This window comes from Mobula hypostoma, chromosome 9, assembly GCF_963921235.1.
Source record: "Mobula hypostoma chromosome 9, sMobHyp1.1, whole genome shotgun sequence".
Lineage (NCBI taxonomy): Eukaryota > Metazoa > Chordata > Chondrichthyes > Myliobatiformes > Myliobatidae > Mobula > Mobula hypostoma.
In genome coordinates, this window is record NC_086105.1 from 24357904 (window position 1) to 24376241 (window position 18338).

Consider the following 18338-nt stretch of genomic DNA (forward strand, 5'->3'; position numbering starts at 1 on the left):
TTGACAACCTACCTTCCTTCCTTCAGGACCGGCCTACCATATGAGGCTTGTCAAATGAAGTTGGCAAATTTGATATAGCGCTCAGAAGGCTGTAATGTGGCCAGAGAGTTGAAGTGTTATTCCCCAAGCTTTCACTGAGCTCTGTTATAACAGTACAGGAAGCCACAGGCAAGTCAGAGTTAGATGGAGATCGAAAATAGCAGAATCAGGAAGCTCAGGTTTGCTTCTGCTGACTGAATAGAGAAGTTCCACCAAGTGATCAGCCAATCGAGAGAAGGCAGATGACATTATGAGTACCGAATCCAGAACAGTAGATTGAAGGTGCAAGTGAACTGCTGCTTTGCCCAGAAAGCTGCTTGGGTCCCTGGTTGCTGGGAAGAGAAGAAGTGAAAGAGTTGGGATTTCTAATCTTTATCACATTGTTATTGGGAAAATCATTTTGTGCTCAGTACTCCATTAACTATTGGTCACTTACCATCATTTCTTCTCTTGAATAATACATTGCTGTCAAAATGTTTTTTTTGTAGAAAATACTTTTTTGGAGAGTATCAAATACTGACTAATGGTACTGTGCTTAAAAATATATGGTTGCTATATTTTGAATGGCAAGCGAGTTTAATAGACCAAATGAATTATTCCTGTTCCTTTTTTTTTGTTCCTCTTATACTAACTTACTACTGTACTAAGATGTTTATCCCTGTTAATGCTGTATAATATTATTGACAAGCACACTTGGCTATTAATTCTCTATTAACTGATATTGTAATTATTAATTCTACATTGGCATTTAAATCCCTTCTCTGATGAGCCACCTACAGAGATGTTTTAGAATGGAGGCGTAACCTGGTGCAGTCATTGGAATGTATTTCCAAGCACAAGTGTTAAAGAATTTATGCATCTTGGCCAGCTGTTGATAGCTTCCTTGAGGACTCCAACATCAGAACGTAATTCACAGAATATTCTGCCAATGTCTGTAATTTGCTGTTCATTGATCTAAATAATTTTGGCTTTTGTTTTTAATACACCCATTGTGCCTCATCTCCTCTCAACCTAACAACTGCTTTTATCTTACCAAATCTTGTTTTCTACCTAAAAAAAAAGTTTCTTTTTGAATTACTACCATGAGTAGTCACCTTTTTTTGGGGGGGCATCTATCATAGCCATGATATAGAGTGTAATAATACGTTAGGTTTTTCCTGTTTCTATTTTCTTAATAGCATGCATTTATAAACCATCTTTTACCAAGTTGTGATTAAGCTGATTAATGGTCAGACCACACTTGGACCATAAGACATAGGAGCAGAATTAGGCCAAATGTCCAATTGAGTTCATGCTGCCATTCCATCATGGCAGATTTATTATCCCTCTCAATTCCATTCCCATAATCTTTGTCACCCTGACTAATCATGATCCTGTCAACCTCTGCTTCGAATAGATCCAATGACTTGGCCTCTTCAGCCATTTGTGGCAATGAATTCCACACATTCATCACTCTCTAGCTAAAGAAATTCCTCCTTATCTCTGTTCTAAAGGGACACCCTTCTATTCTGAGGTTGTGTCCTCTGGTCGTAGCCTCCTCCACTATAGAAAATATCTTGTTGAATTTGTTTGATTACACCATATTACCTTTAAACCCCGTCTTGTATATTGTGGCAATTTACCTTAATCTGTGACATCAAAGGGGATGGCCCATGACAGCCGATCGCAACAAGTCCCAGTTGCACTCTCAACTTCATCATTAAATTGCTTCAAAATTTACTTTTCAAATTGTATGTAACAGAAAAAAAGTATCATTGTTGCTGATGTTACCAAATTAAGTCAAAGTAAAAAGCTTTGACGCACTGGTTAATCAACCTGTGCTTTAAATATACCCAAAGATCTGGCCTCCACAACTGCCTGTGGGAATGAATTCCACAGATTCACCTCCCTCTGGTTAAAGAAATTCCTCCTCATCTCTGTTCTAAATAGATATTTAATAGATTTCAATGAGATCTCTCCTCATTGTTCCAAACTCCAACGAGTGCAGGCCCAGAGCAATCAAACACTCCTGATGTTATCCATTTTGTTCCAGAATAATTTTTGTGAAACCCCTCTGGATCCCCTCCAATGCCAGCACCTGTTTTTTTTTCAGATAAGGGGCCCAAAACTGCTCACAATACTCCCAAGTGCAGTCTGACCAATGCCTTAAAGCCTCAGCATTACATTCTTGTATTCCCGTGCTCTTGAAATGAAATACTGTGATCAGTTTTGAACCCTTTATCCAGGAAAAGATTAGCTGCCATGGAATAGAATGGCAGAGCAGACTCAATGGGCTGATTGGCCTAATTCTGTTCCAATGCTTATGGTCTTATAAACATCTGCAAAAGAATTTTGGTTTTCAATTTGGATTTTCATTTACAGCATATTTCGGAACGTTTTTTTTGAAATCACTTGCCTGGCAAAGAGCCTTCCCAGATGTGATAAATTTGCTAATAGCTTAGAAATGTAGGGTTTAAAGAAAGGGATTTTATTTTAGTTTCTATTGTATATGTTAGGTACTATATCCTTTTTTGCCAATTACGGCTTTGTGAACATTAAACTCATTTGGCTATAATAAAAGATATCCTGTTATAATTTGGGTGTAACCCTGGATGATCTCCATGCTCAAAGAACCTGCTTCCTGCACATATTCATTAGCCTCTCCAACATCACCTGAGCCCCTGGTAGAATCCAGCACACTCCTATCATTGCATGCTTCCTTCATTCAGTCATAGCACTGGAAACTGGAATCACATTGCTTATATTGTGGTGTGTAGTTTTAAGAGGCAGTTACAAAGTTAGCACCTGCTGGACTATATGCTGACAGATGTGAGAAATGGGAGTGTATCAATAAGGAGGCTTCCTCTGAGTTTGAAAGTGGGTTTCAGCAACCAGGTGTTATCCAGGGAAACAAAGAACATTTTCATGTGGATCTCACAATGGAAGTTATTGCCTTTTGTGTAACTCTTTAAAAAAAAACAGGATATTCATTCAACCAATATGAGATGATAACTTCCACCAATAGAGGGCAGTGGATTCTTGTTATCAGTAAAATATGCAAATACATTTTAATTATTACAGATCTGGGGCATATTATACTTGGGATGCATTGGAGCTATACCTCCTGACAAATTTTATCCATTGAATTTTGCATAATATGAGAGAGTTTAAAAATTCACAGAAGGTATTTATGCATTCAAAGCTAACTGGTAAATTAACTGTATTATGTGACACAGAGCAGACAAATGTAGGTTCTGTACTGTTAATGTAGTTGGAAAAGATTTCTGTCTTGTGGGGGTGGTATGTAATATCAGTAAGGATCTGAACTCTTGCAGCATAATATCAGGTGGTGACTATTGGCCAATGCTTTATAGGCTGCATTCATGCCACATCAGATGCAAGTTTATTTCATATCCAACAAGAAAATAGGAACCGCAATATTTATTTCTAGGTATTAAAGACTGGAAAGTTACCTTACATGATGCAGTAAATGCAAAAAATATAAATGATGTAGATGGGGATAGCGAGACTCAGGGATTCTGATATATAAAGCTTAAAATATCAATTGTTGAAAACAATGATCCAAATCACAGCTCCTTACCTGTGACCCTGCAATGCCAGTACTTACCTGGGTTGAAGGTAGATGGCCAATTTAGAGTCTGGCAACTTGATCTTAATAGTAACAGGGTCTCCAGTGCTGCAGTAACAGCTGGCAATGCCAGCTGTAAAACGTGATGGATTTTTGGTTTTTAAATGCCTGGGCATTGTAAATAATCCTAACAAATAAAAATTGAACCAGAAACACCCAAGATATCTATGGTTTGTAAAATGAAACAATTAAAATAAACAATTACTTTCCCCTTTGCTTCCAAATCAACAATGTAACTAAGATCATTAAAATCAGTGGAGTTTTAGATCCTGCATTAGCCCAAATCTGGTACAGAATCAGAGAGGCAGTATGATCTAAGTATGATGAAACACTGTCCCTACGTGCTGTGTGAAGCAAACTTTTAGGATTCTCAATCCATCTGTCTATCCAGGCAACCACAACATTGAGCTGATTCTGCAACCTATGGATTCACTTTGAAGGACTCTCCAACTCGTGTTTTCAATGTCATTTATCTATCTATCGATCCCACCCCACAATTTCTCATACTTTACACTGGTTGTCTGTCTTTGTGTGTAGTTTTTCATTGATTTTGTTGTGTTTCTTTGTATCTACTGTAAATACCTACAATAAAATGAATCTTAGGATTGTATATGGTGATGTGTGGGCTTTGATAATAATTCTACTTTAATCTTTGAATTTAGAACTTTGAACCACAGGCAAGGAGCACACGAGGAGGTCGGGGTTTTGCTGTGGTTTCAAATGGCTGATCGTGGTGAATTTTGTTTGGAATGGTAGCAAAAATTTGGCCCATTTACAGAAACGAGAGTTCAGAATATTATTGAAAGCAACATTGGAGTGAAGTAATGGTTAGGATACAGAATAATAACAATATCATTACGACTTAGCACCTCATGTAAATGAAGGGCTTAAAATGGTTGAGAAAATTCAGCATGGATTAATTGGGCTGATGGAAGCATGGGAATTCATTAATTTTGAACGACTACTTATTGAGACTACTTCCACTGGAGCAGACAGTTCTGAAGAGAGACAGAGTATTGCTCCTTAAATTACCACCAATTATGTTAAAAGGAATAGTAAAATATTGTTTTCTTGTTGAGTTCATGTCAAGGTGACAAAGCTTTAAAACCGAGAGGCAGCAGGGTGCTTTGGAGAAATTTTACATTTTTGGATAAATTATTTTTGGAGAAAAACTAGACAATGTGAAGATTACAGTGCTATGTCACATGGAGTGGCACAAGACAGAGTAGCTTTTAAGGAAAGGTAAGTAAACATTTGGAACAGAAGCTTTACGACTCTGGGGAGAATGCAGTGAATTCATTTTGCATCCAGTATGAGGTGATTTCAAATTCCCACCTTGCTATAAATGTATTATTTGACACACACCAATGTTTAATAATTCATGCACAAATAATTTCATCATTTTGTGGATGCAAAGGTCTTCTGCAACAGAACTGTTTCCCAGTTTATTGCATAGGAGTCAGAATTGCACTTTACATAGTCATTCAGTTGCCTGAAAGGGCTACCAATTGGATTGTCCTTGGCCTGCATGTTTTGTTTTTCACAGGTTTTTCCATTATATAACATGAAATGCGATGAAATGTGTGCATTAATTGAATAACCCATGACTCATGTATAATTGATTATCACAATTAAATTTTTGTCTCATAAATGCTACTTATAACTGTTTTATGAGTGATGTGCTAATGAAATGTTCCTTAAAATTCTAGAAATCAATTTCTTTACTGAGAGTCAGAGGAAATATTTTCTGTGTTTTGGAGCTTGCCTGTCTTTGGTGATATACAATTTTGTATGATCCCTGGGCAGGCTTAGAAGAAAGTGACAAAAATCAATTTTTTAAAGAACATTGTAATGTATTTCTTAATACAGAATATTTTCTGTTACTCAGGTGACATCAGAAATGACCTATACATAACATTGGAGCGAGGGGAATACGAGAAAGGAGGCAAGAGTGTGGCCAGGAATGTGGAAGTAACAATGTATGTTTTAGATAGTGAGGGGCAGGTATTAAAGGTAAATAAAGATTCTATCCTTACTCCTTTTTGTTCTCTTTAAACAATTTAAGTATTATATTTTCCACAATGACCTGCTACGATAGTTGTATTTTAGAAGGGGAGGATGGGAAGTGTTTTGTGTCAAGATTGACAACAACATTGATACGAATGTGAATTGTGCCCTGGGTTGTCCTGTTCCCATTATCGGCTCCACAATGGCTGCCTGTTCCTCACCAATTTTGAGAGGGGAAGCCGGGCACACAAAGATAGAAAGGGAATCAAAGAACATAGGAACAGGTGTAGGCATTTCACCTCATCAAATCTCTTACCTTATTCATTTAGATGATGTCTAATTTAACTCCATGTACTTGTTTAATTGTCTGTCAAAAATACATCTATTCCAACAGGACATGTCTATTAGTTTCAACAATGTTTTCAACGATAAAGATTCCTAATATTCTCTGCCTTTTAACTGTGCTGTCCAAATGTACTCACTGTCATTCAGTCCATTTGGCCAAGCTCCCTTGTGCTGGGCTACCCCAGCCAGAGAAGTAGCTTGCTGAATGTTTCAATTGATCATCTTAGATATTTCTGTTAGATCACCTCATAAATTTCCATGCAAAAGCAGCACTGGCCTTGTGCATGAAATTGAACTTGCAATTTAACTATTTTGGACTCAATCATTCTAGTGAAACTCTACTTCATTCCCTCCAAGGCCGTTAAGCTCTTCCTGAGATGTGTTGAATTGAATATCTGCAGGGCTGTGGTCCCTAGGTAGACCAACACATTTGAGATTTAAAAACCACCATTACATTGTTATTTTTAAATTCCTTTTCTGTTCTTGCCACAAGATTTCAGGTTTTTTGTACTTTGACTCTCCATATCTTTGCTAATTCATACTTCCTATATTTTCTTCAATCCTTGCACCCATCTAGCTCTATCTTGCACATAACTTGGCATGATTAACAAACTTTAATGTACAGCTTTGTCTTTTAACTTCAGAGTAGTCTACACACAATGAAAAGCCGTGTCTGTATTTTAATTCCCCACTGAACAGCACCAGTCATGTCCTGTCCATTTGCATGCAGATTGTGTCTTTCTACTATTTCAAAAGTATATTTTCTTCTGTACAGCTAATACAATTGGGACGTGTTTCTCACTGCTACATTTGTATATTTAGTTCAAGGCATTGTTTTACAATGGGTCATTGCCACACATGTTTCTTCCTTTGACAAGGAAACCATGAAGCTTTTGAGAGACCATTTCACTGGCCCAGTCCTTCACTGTCTAGTGGTGGCAGGTTGCTAGTCTGTGGTCCTATCCCTTAGAGCCTTTATAGTGGCTGCACCAGGCTTCAGTGCATCCCCAGGCACATACTGCTGCATCTTCAAACCTAGTCTATGGCGGCGTTCACTTGTAAACTCCTCCTTGCACTGGAAGATCAAAGGGTTTAGGGCAGACCGAGTTGATGACCTTCCTGCAGCGGTTGATATTTGTCTCCATATATGTCCATAAGAATAACCAATAGTTCACAGACACGTCTTAAGCAACTGCTCAGTCCACAAGGAGGACTGCATCAGAGAGTCCACAGTGCTAGTCGTTCCACAGTCATCACAACCAACACATACAAAACACCGGAGGATCTCTACAGATCAGGCAATATCTTTGGAGGGAAGTGATGTTAAGGGTCTTGGCCAGAAGTGCTGACTGTTCATTTCCCTCCAGAGATGCTCCCTGACTTGTTGAGTTCCTCAAGCACTTCATGTGCATTGCTTTCAACATCTGCAGCTACCACAAGGGCAAAATATGGTGGGACTGAGGTCCCAATGCTGTACGAAGGATCTGACGGAAAGGGTTGCCTCTCAGTGCCAGCACTCGTTTGTGAGTTCTGACACATCATTTCTGCACTTTGCTCTTACCTTTTGGGGAATTCCACTGTAAGCCAATGACGTCGCTTCATTTTCTGGAGTGACAGACATGTTCTGATCCTGGTAACTTCTGTGCCTTTTCTGAAAGTTTTTCTGAAGTGTTTTTAATTTTATTAGTTCTTTAATTAAAAAGAGAAAATGGTGGAAACACTCAAGGGACCGTGCTGTATCTGTGGGAAATGAAACAAACTTTGAATACCCTTTGTCCAAAGGGGGAAGGAGACAAAAGAAACTTGTTAAGCTTTGGGGAAAGTGGGGAAGGCAGGGATGTTTCTGATACAGTGACCATATGGATGATCTTTAAAAAAGTTTCTGATTATTGAGTGAAAGGGAGCAGGTAGAGAAAATCCAGAGACAAGAAAGTACTGGACAAATTAATTCTATTAGTTGTGAAATAAAATATTGAGCCATACAATTGGGGGGTGACTTGATTTCCGTCTGTATCAGTCATCCATTTATGATATTAGCTTAGATTGTTTTTTTCTTCTTCTTTTACCTCTGGGAGTGGGGGAGATGTCTAGCCTAACCTGTTAGACCTGTCTTCCTGCCCAACATTTTATAACTCCTATATTCTTTATGCAAATTCGCACTCTCTAACAGCTTCTATTTTCATAATGACCAGATAAGACTTATTTACCAATTATTTTTATGGTCACCCCACTTTCACCCAATTGGATATTCCACCCCCCCCGAACGCTGCAGTCTAATGAGCTTTTGTCTCCCTCCAAGATCTGACAAAAGATCTTCAACCTAAAATATTAACTTTATTTATTTTCCCTGCACTGCCTCTTGGTCTTTTGAATATTTACAGCATTTTCTGTTTTGATTTTAGAATTCCAGCTTCTGCATATTTCAATGTTTGATTGAACTTTCATTTTTATTTTATCCTTATCATCCAATGTGAAAACAATGTAAATTAGTTGTTTAACAGAATTTTGTTGATTCCATTTATCGTGTTGCTTGCATTGGTCATTGCTAACCTTTGCCTCTCAACTTACTTGTACAGACGCTTCACATAACTTTTTGATATCACTCAGTATTTTTTCATGCCCACCTTGCATGCATATACTGCAATTTGTATCACTTTCTGTCCAGAGGAATATGTGTTCTTTGCTTTATTTCAAAGATGTTTAGTTTAATCATATCATTTTGCTTGTTCACCTTGATTGCTTAATTACACAAGTGGATATCTTGCCCTTTAGGGGTTTGTGTCTGTCTTTTATTGTACCAATTATTTATTTATCTATCTCCCACTGCTCATCAGTTAATAGTTCTGCCCAGTCTTTTGTGGCCAATTTCTGCTTAATCTCACCAATATCAGCAGTACTTAAGGCTCAACGCTTAGTTTAAGATTTCATTTCTTCCTCCTCCGTGTAATGCTATATATTACCACTTAGTGATCACTGGGTGTTACTTTACTATTGGATTATTAAATAATTAAAGTTTATTTCTCATCATTAAATCCAAAATGGAGTTGAATTATCTCAGGCAACTATAGCATGTTAATTGTGTTTAATAAGATACCTCATGTTACATGAATGTGGTATTTATTATAAGCTGCTCTATAACTCAGTAAAAGGATTAAACAAATAGTGACACTCAATATATTTTCATTAAAATGCCAGGAGAGCCTGTTTTATTGCTTGCTGTTCATGCTTTCTGCAACTGGTTTTCTGTTGGTTGTATTTTATAAATTGAATTCTGCTGCATTTTATAGGGTTGTGTTCCTATTTTATGGGCAGAAATGTACAAGCTTCACACTTCCTTGACCTTGAAAACATTTTTCCTTCCTCCCACAGGATTGTATTTCACTAGGATCTGGAGAAGTGCCAGTGAGTGAGCATCACTCATTTGTGCTTTATCACAACAATAGCCCCAGATGGGGTGAGCTGCTGAAGCTTCCTATTCCCGTGGATAAATTTAGGGGTGCACACATCCGCCTGGAATTCAGGCACTGTTCCAGTAAGCATTGTTACATCATTGACTTGTACTCTGAATAGCCCGAGTACTGTGATCATGGTGATCTGCATGTGTGAAATTAAACAAAAATGTCTGATATAACATGGGTGGTCTGCAGAAGAATCAGTTAAAATATATAAAATCTCTCTGCTTATTCTTCCCTTTCACATATTTCAAATTATGGGCAATGTTTGGCAAAGTAGTTTTGTAGACTAAGTTAGGGGTCCCCAAACTTTTTTGCACCGCAGACCGGCCGACAGGGGGTGGGGGGTGTGTTCAAGTCAACAATGCGTGACAGGGAATGAGGAAAGGTGCAGCTGACTCATATCACCAAATCGTATCGTTTCCGCGCGGCCCGGTAGCACATGCTTTGCGGCCTGGTACCGGTCCAAGGCCTGGTGGTTGGGGACCACTGGACTAAGTTATCATTTGATTCCAAGAATAACTTGAATATCTGTTAAAGGTTGTAGCGTAACCTACAGAAAATACCGGATGAACTCAGCAGGTCAGGTAGCATCTATGGAAAAAGAAACAGGCACTGTTTCGGGCTGAGACTCTTCTTCGAGAAGGTTGCAGGAGGGTAAGGAATACAAGCTAGAAGGTGATGGGTGAAGCATGAATGGGTAGGGAAGGGGTGAATGAAGTGAAAAGCTGGAAGCTGGTAGGTGGAAAGGGTAAAGGGCTGAAGAAGAAGGAATCTAGGAGAGGAAAGTGGACCATGGGAGAAAGGGAAGGAGGAGGGGCACCAGGGAGCAGTGATAGGCAGGTGAGAAAGAGGAAGAAGGGGAGCCAGATTGGGGAAGAAGAAGAGGGAAGTGGGAGGAAGAATTACCGGAAGTTAGAGAAATTGATGTTCATGCCATCAGGTTGGAGGGTACCCAGGCGGAATGTGAGGTGTTGCTCCTCCAACCTGAGAGTAGCCTCATCATGATACGAGAGGAGGCAATGGACCGATGTGTCGGGAATGGGGATTGCATTGGAATTAACGGTTAACCACCGGGAAGTCATGTTTGTGGGTGGAGACAAGGTGTTTGACAAAAACGGATTCCAGTCTTTGTTACATCTCACCAGCGTAGAGGAGACTAGGTGAAATGTTGACTCACCTGGAAGGACTTTGGGGCCCTGAACGGAGTTGAGAGAGGAGGTGAATGAGAGGCAAATTTCCAGCATCTGCAGAATCTCTTGCCTTTATTATCTGTTAAAGGTTAATGGCTTTTTAAATTTGTTCCAACCAAAATCAGTGGTGACCTGATTAATTATGAAATTACTTAAGATTGTATAGTGTACAATAATAGGGTAAAATGAATATGAACATTGATTTCCAAATTCAGTGAGCTAATTAGGTTATTTTCAGTTAATTTTGTGCCATTAAAATCACTTTCAGATGAGCCTGTACCTTTAAAATGAAAAGCTACAGACAAAATGTATATTGTTCACATGGCTCTTTCTTTTTATAAATCTCCTCATTATTAGGGTGATGAAGGCTAAATGACTAGAGCCATATTTTTGTAGGTAAAATAGTGCTACTGATAATTTAAAAATAGTTAGCATGTGTACATCTACTTCCCTTGCCTATATTGACCGTAGATTTTGTTTTGAATGGAGAAACAAAAACAGTAAAGGACAAATTATGCGCTCACCAATGTAGCAATGATTCTTCATCTCATTTGCATCATGTTATATAGAGGGGGAGGGTGAATAATCAGTTTGGCACTTAGAAGAACTTCAAATTCTATTTTGGGAATATACCATTTTAATCTCTCCAAATCTAAATAAAACTGCGTCGCATGATCTGTGAATGTGCTGATTTTCTAAAGGTAACTGCATGGTGAAGCTGTTTCACAACTGAACCTGGTTTTGCATTTAACAACAGCAATATCCGTAAATTGTAGTGCTGCAGTCCTCCCAAATAAAAACAAAATAATTGACCTTTTTATACAAATCATAAATGCATTTATTATACATTTATATCTGTTACTAAACTGGGAATGACTCTTATTCATGATGCATTTGCCTTAATATCATAGTATCAATCATGAGCGACTTTTTGCAAGATGAGTTGCATTAATCAAATGGTTCTTTCATTGATGTGGAAACAGTGGTTTTGGTACAATGCTGCTTTGGCAGGACCCAAGTTATCACAATGATGTAAACACGAGGAATTTTGCAGATGCTGGAAATTCAAGCAAAACACATCAAAGTTGCTGGTGAACGCAGCAGGCCAGGCAGCATCTCTAGGAAAAGGTACAGCCGACGTTATGGGCTGAGACCCTTCGTCAGGACTCAACATCGACTGTACCTCTTCCTAGAGATGCTGCCTGGCCCCAGCAACTTTGATGTGTGTTGCTTATCACAATGATGATTTGTGTTTGTGGAATGTGATGTTGTTTGCCATGCGCCGTTTCTCAACCAGCATCACTACCTAAACACGCAATTAAACTATGCATCTTGGATCTGTTGTCAAGTACAAGAGAAACCATGAAAATGAGATCTTAATACACTGTCATTGATTGTGGATCAACTAACTAAATCCTGTGGAATTGCAAAGTGGATTAAAGGCTGGTTGAATTTTAGTAACAGTACTGCCCTCGAGAGAGAATATTTAAGATTTCCTGAATGATATTTGTGATCCCTGTAAGCTCCCTTATTTTTTACCTTTATTACTTGTTATTTTCAAATAAGATTTCGACTGAATTTTCCTTGAGTATTTTTATAGTGATTTGATTGCACAATCATTGGCTGGCGGATCCTTCATTACAGCATTTAATTGTCCTTGTTTTCAGCAAAAGAAAAAGGAGAGAGAAAACTTTTTGGGTTCTCCTTTGTTCCACTGATGCAAGAAGATGGCAGAACATTACCAGATGGTATTCATGAGCTCTTGGTCCACAAGGTAAATTGCTCTTTGAGTTCATCTAAATAACTGGGTATCAAGAGTAAGCTATCATACGTCTTTTTGTGGATTATTAAGTAATGTATGAGACAAGGTTCTATAAATAGTAGTTTTGCCTGTTTGTTTTTTGTTGGCGTAGCCTTAGTCACAGCGGATCAGACTTGTAACCATTGACTCATTTGCCTGCTGACATCTTGTTCAAGTGGTTGCTGTATGGAGCTGTTATTTTTCCCCCTAAGGCAGAGTTAGTTATTGTAGAATCATTGGCACTGGTTTGGGCAATCACCATTTCCTCATATGCCTCGTCATATCCCTTTAACTATTTGGCAAAATCATTACTGGAAGGCACTGTTGGTGAAATCCCAGCACACCTGTCAGGATTTAACATTTTAATATATCAGTTTTCCAGAACTGGTGACATTGTGTGTAGATGTATAAAACCAAATGATTAATTCTATTTTACTAATATATCCCATCATACAGTTATGAGTTCCTAACCTAGGTACAGATTCATTAATTAAATGCTTACACTACTTTTTGGCTACTCAGACATAAATCTGCAGTAAATGAACTGTCTGCAAGACCTAAAATGCTGCAAGTTCTAGTCAAATTTGAGAATAATGTAAGTTATTTTAATGTGAATGGTAAGTCAGACAAAACTCATGCTTTTATTTTTCAGTGTGAAGAAAGCACAAACTTTCAGGATCCTACTCGCTACCTCAAACTTCATTATTGTAAAGGGAACAATCAGCCAGTTAAAGCTTCCAAGGAGACATTTTGGATCTCATCATTTCTGTGTTCCACTAAGCTCACTCAGAATGGTGAGAAGATGTTTTCCATGTGCAATAAATAGATTTTCTACTTTAAAAAATTTTCATTTGATTTTGTGATGCTTGGGACTCAGTTTCTATCCATTGTCAGTGTGGAAAAAGTTCAAACAGTGCTGAAGGGGATGACTCTAGAATTTGCAACTCCTAAGTTACATTGACTTCCTGAAGGGAATTAGTTCTCATTGCAAGGGACCTGTACATCATGAATGACTGAAATTGCACATTTTTGCCATGCCATGGCCCACAGAACTGTGGCTGTAAAGTTGACAGCGGCCCAGTTAGCGGCGGGAGGAGATCACAGCGACAAAGTTTCTCACAGGTCCTTTGCTTCAAAGGAGAGCATCATGAGTGTTTGGGCTCATTCCGGCAGCCCTGTCAGTATCAGGAGCAGAGCACAATGAATTAAATAAAAAGTACAGAAAGGACCAGCGGGGCGGCCGTTGTCGGGGGTAGGCCTGTGCTGAGAGTGGGAGTGTCGGGCTTTGGCTCAAAGGAAGCTTCAGGAAGTTTCTGTTAAAGTTCCCATTTTTTTCCCTCTTACTGTACCTAGTACAGTAAATGGCCATTATGTGTTCTTCCTGCCAGATGTTGGAGAAATGGGAGATCCAGAGTCTCCCGGGGAACTACATCTGTGTGAAGTGCATCCAGCTGCAGCTCCTTGAAGACCGTGTTAGGGATCTGGAGCAAAGCTGGATGACCTTCAGCTGGTACGGGAGAGTGAGCAGATTATCCATCAGAATTAAAGAGATGTAGTCACCCTGAAGTTGCAGAGGCGAGTAGCTGGGTGATTGTCAGGAGATAATGGAAATGCGATAGGCAGTCAGCGCAGAGCACCTCTGTGTGGCCATTCCCCTCAATAATAGGTTTACCTTTTGGATACTGTTGTGGAGGATGGCCTCCCAGGGGAATGCCACAGAAGACCAGGTTACTAGCACTGAGCATGGGTCCATGGTATAAAAGGGAAAGAGGAGGAAGAAGGGAGCAATAGTGATGGGGGATTCAATAGTCAGAGGAAAAGACAGGAGATTCCGTGGACATGAACGGGACACCCAGATGGTACGTTGCCTCCCTGGTGCCAGGGTCAGGGATGTCTCGGATTGTGTCCACAGAATTTTAGAGTGGGTGGGGGAGGCAGAGCAGCCAGATGTCTTGGTACATATTGGTACCAATGACAGGAAAGAAATTCAAAGAGGTCCTGAAGAGAAAATTTAGAAAACTTGGTAGAAAGCCGATAAACAGGACCTCCAGGGTAGTAATTTCTGGTCTGCTGCCTGTGCTATGCGCCAGTGAGGGTAGAAGCAGGATGATTTGGCAGATAAATGCATAGCTGAGAAGTTGGTGCAGGGGGCAGGGCTTCAGGTTCTTGGATCATTGGGACCTTTTCTGAGGGAGGTATGACCTTTATAAAAGTGATGGGTTGCAACTGAACCTGAGGGGTTTCAAAATTCTCACAGCCAGGTTTGTTAGAGCTGTTGGGGAAGGTTTAAGCTAATCTGGCAGAGTGATTGGGACCAGAGTGAAGGCATTCAAGATAGGATGGATAATAAAAATGCAAAGATAGCATGCGGTCAGGCTGTCAGGAAGGGCAGGCAGATGATTGGACAAAATTACAGCCAGCAGGGAAGTATCAGTGTATTAAGAATGCAGAATCAAGAAGGGTAGCAAATACAGTACTCAAAGTGTTATATCTCAATGCACGGAGTATAAGAAATAAGGTGGATGATCTTGTTGCACTATTAGAGATCATCAGGTATGACGCTGTGGCCATCACTGAATCATGGCTGAGGGATGCTGAATGTCCAGGGTTACTCATTGTATTGGAGGGATAGGAAGTTGGGTAGAGGGGTTGGCATGGTTCTGTTGGTAAAGAATGGCATCAAATCAGTAGAAAGATGTTGAATCCTTGTGGGTTGAGTTAAGAAACTGCAAGGATAAAAAGACCCTGATTGCAGTTTTATACAGATCTCCTGGGATGTGGAGCACAGATTACAAAGGGAAATAGAAAAGGCGTGTCGAAAGGGCAATGTTACAGTAGTCATGGGAGATTTTAACATGCATGTAGATTGGGGAAAATCAGGCTAGTAATGGATCTCAAGAGGATGAATTTGTTGAATGTCTATGAGAAGGTGTTTTAGAGTGGTTTGTCATTGAACCTACTAGATGATCATCTCTACTGGATTGGGTGCTATGTAATGAACTAGAGGCAATTAGGGAGTTCAAGGTAAAAGAACCTTTAGGAGGCAGTGATCACCATATTATTGAGTTCAACATGAAATTTGATAGGGAGAAAGTAAAGTCTGATGTTGCAGTATTTCAGTGGAGTAAAGGAAATTACAGTGGGATGAGAGAGGAGATGAACAAAGTAAATAGGAAGGAGATGCTGGCAGGGATGACAGCAGAGCAGCAATGGCATAGGTTTCTGGGAAAAATAGGAAGTTGCAGGATAGATGTATTCCAAAAACAAAGAAATCCACAAATGGTAAAATAGTACAACCATGGCTGACAAGGGTATTCAAAGCTAATGTAAAAGCAAAAGAGAGGGCATACAACAAAGCCAAAATTAGTGGGAAGACAGAGGTTTGGGAAGCTTTTAAAAACCTACTGAGGGCAACTAAAAGAATCATTAGGAGGGAAAAGATGAAATATGAGAGCAAGTTAGTAAAACAATATCAAAGTGGATAGTAAAAGCTTAAAAAAAATTGAGGCCGGAGAAATAATAAAGGAAACAGGAGATGGCTCTTGAACTAAATGAGTATTTTGCATCATTCTTCACAGTGGAAGACACTAGCAGTGTGCCAAATGTTGAAGGGTGTGAATGTAGAGAAATGAGTGCAGTTACTATTACAAGGGAGAAGGTGCTTTAAAAGCTAAAAGACCTAAGGGTATATAAGTCACCCAGACCGGATGAACTGCACATTAGGTTTCTGAAAAAGTTAGTTGTAGAGATTCTGGAGGCATTAGTAATGATCTTTCAAAAATCATTGGACTCTAGTATGGTGCCAGAGGACTGGAAAATTGCAAATATCACTCCACTCTTTAAGAAAGGAGGAAGGCAGCAGAAAGGATATTATAGACCAGTTAACCTGACCTCAGTGGTTGAGAGGATGTTGGAGTCAATAGTTAAAGAAAAGGTTATGGAGTGCTTGGTGACACCGGACAAGATAGGACAAAGTCAGCATGGTTTGACTAAGGAAAATCTTGTTTGATGAACCTATTGGAATTCTTTGAGGAGATTACAAGTAGAACAGATAAAGGGGTTGCAGTGGATGTTGTATATTTGGATTTTGAGAACGCTTTTGACAAGGTGCCACACATGAAGCTGCTTCCAACTTAAGAGCCCACAAGAAAGGACTACAAGAAAGTTACTGGCATGGTTAGTGCATTTGCTGATTGGTAGGAGGCATTGAGTGGGAATAAAAGGATTTTTTTTTGGTTGGCTGCCAGCGACTAATGGTGTTCTGCAGGGGTATGTGTTGGGACCACTTCTTTTTATGCTGTATATTTATGGAGTAGATGGCTTTGTTGCCAAGTTTGCAGATGATATGAAGATTGATGGAGGGACAGGTAGTGTTGAGGAAACAGTTAGGCTCTAGAAACACTTGGACAGATTAATAGAATGGGCAGAAAGTGGTGAATGAAATACAGTGTTGGAAAATGCATGGTCATGCACTTTGGTAGAAGAAATAAATTTGAAGACTATTTTTCTAAAGAGGGAGAAATCCAAAAACCGGAGATGCAAAGGGACTTAAGAGTCCTTGGTCAAAACACTCTGAAGGTTTACTTTCAGGTAGAGTCGGTGGTGAGGAAGGCAAATGGAATGTTAGCATTCATTTCAAGAGGTCTAGGATACAAGAGCAGAGATGTGATACTGAGGCACTGGTGAGGCCTCACCTTGAGTGTTGTATACAATTTTAGGCTCCTCATCTAAGAAAAGATGTGCTGGCATTGGAGAGGGTTCAGAGGAGGTTCACTGGATGATACCTGGAACTAAAGGGTTATCATAGAAGAAACGTTTGATAGCTTTGGATATGTACTCACAAAAATTGGAAAGGATGAGGGGGGGATCTCATTGAAACATTCCAAATGTTGAAAGGCCTAGACAGAGTAATTGTGAAAAGGATGTTTCCTATGGTGGGGGAGTCTAGGACAAGAGGGCATAGAGGGGCATCCATTTAAGACAGATGTGGAGAAATTTCTTTCGCCAGAGGGTGGTGAATTTGTGGAATTTGTTACCATAGGCAGCTGTGGAGGCCAGGTCATTGGGTGTATTTAAGGCAGAGATTGATAGGTTATTGATTGGCCATGGCATCAAAGGTTACAGAGAGAAGGTCACGAAGTGGGGCTAAGGAGGGGAAGAAAAGGATCAGCCATGATTGAATGGCAGAGAAGACTCAATGGGCCAAATTACTCAATTCTGCTCCTATATCGTATGGTCTTATGGTTTTAATAGCAACACAAAAACCACAAGTGGAATTTGGTTACCTGGTCTTTGTTTCCAAACCAGTGGTCATGATATGTTTAAGCTCTTCAACTTGATTATTATTATTGATAATGAAGCAGTTTTCATTTTGATCAAGTGATTCTTACGATAAACTTATCTATTCATGTACATATTTTATAAATCACAGAATATGCCTCTGGTGCTTGTACCATCCTTTAAGAAGGATGCCAAAGCCTTGAAGAGCTTGCAGGGCAGATTTATCAAAAAAATGCCGCAGATGATGAAAGCAGTTACATGTAGAGATGTTGTGAATGTTTCTCTTTATAACAAGGGATGAAATAGTCAAAATCGTATCAGTCTGATACAAGGAAGAAATCAAATATTCAATACTATATTAGCCTGATAGAAGGAAGTTAGAAAACTGGTTTCTACTTGGACGTGGTAGAAATTGAAGTCAGTATTCAGGATATAGGGCTTGGCAAGATGAAGGGAATGGTTTGAGAGGATTGCTTAAATCAAAACTGATACAGATTTGATGGGCAAATGGCCTACTGTGTTGTGACAGTTGTGTGATTCCACTGCAACATTAGAAACAGAAAGAAACCTTATTTTCAGCCTCAGGACCAGTC

The 18338-nt window shown here is 39.4% G+C and overlaps 1 protein-coding gene across 6 annotated transcripts in view; it reads left to right on the forward strand.

The window, feature by feature from the left end:
• dock4 (dedicator of cytokinesis 4) overlaps positions 1–18338 on the forward strand; it is a 366243-nt gene that overhangs the window by 192514 nt on the left and 155391 nt on the right. For all 6 annotated transcript variants that reach the window (XM_063057889.1, XM_063057890.1, XM_063057892.1 and 3 more), the window contains exons 14-17: positions 5556–5680; positions 9389–9551; positions 12332–12438; positions 13118–13259. In XM_063057889.1, coding sequence (XP_062913959.1) covers positions 5556–5680; positions 9389–9551; positions 12332–12438; positions 13118–13259 — 537 coding nt within the window. The remainder of the gene's footprint in view (positions 1–5555; positions 5681–9388; positions 9552–12331; positions 12439–13117; positions 13260–18338) is intronic.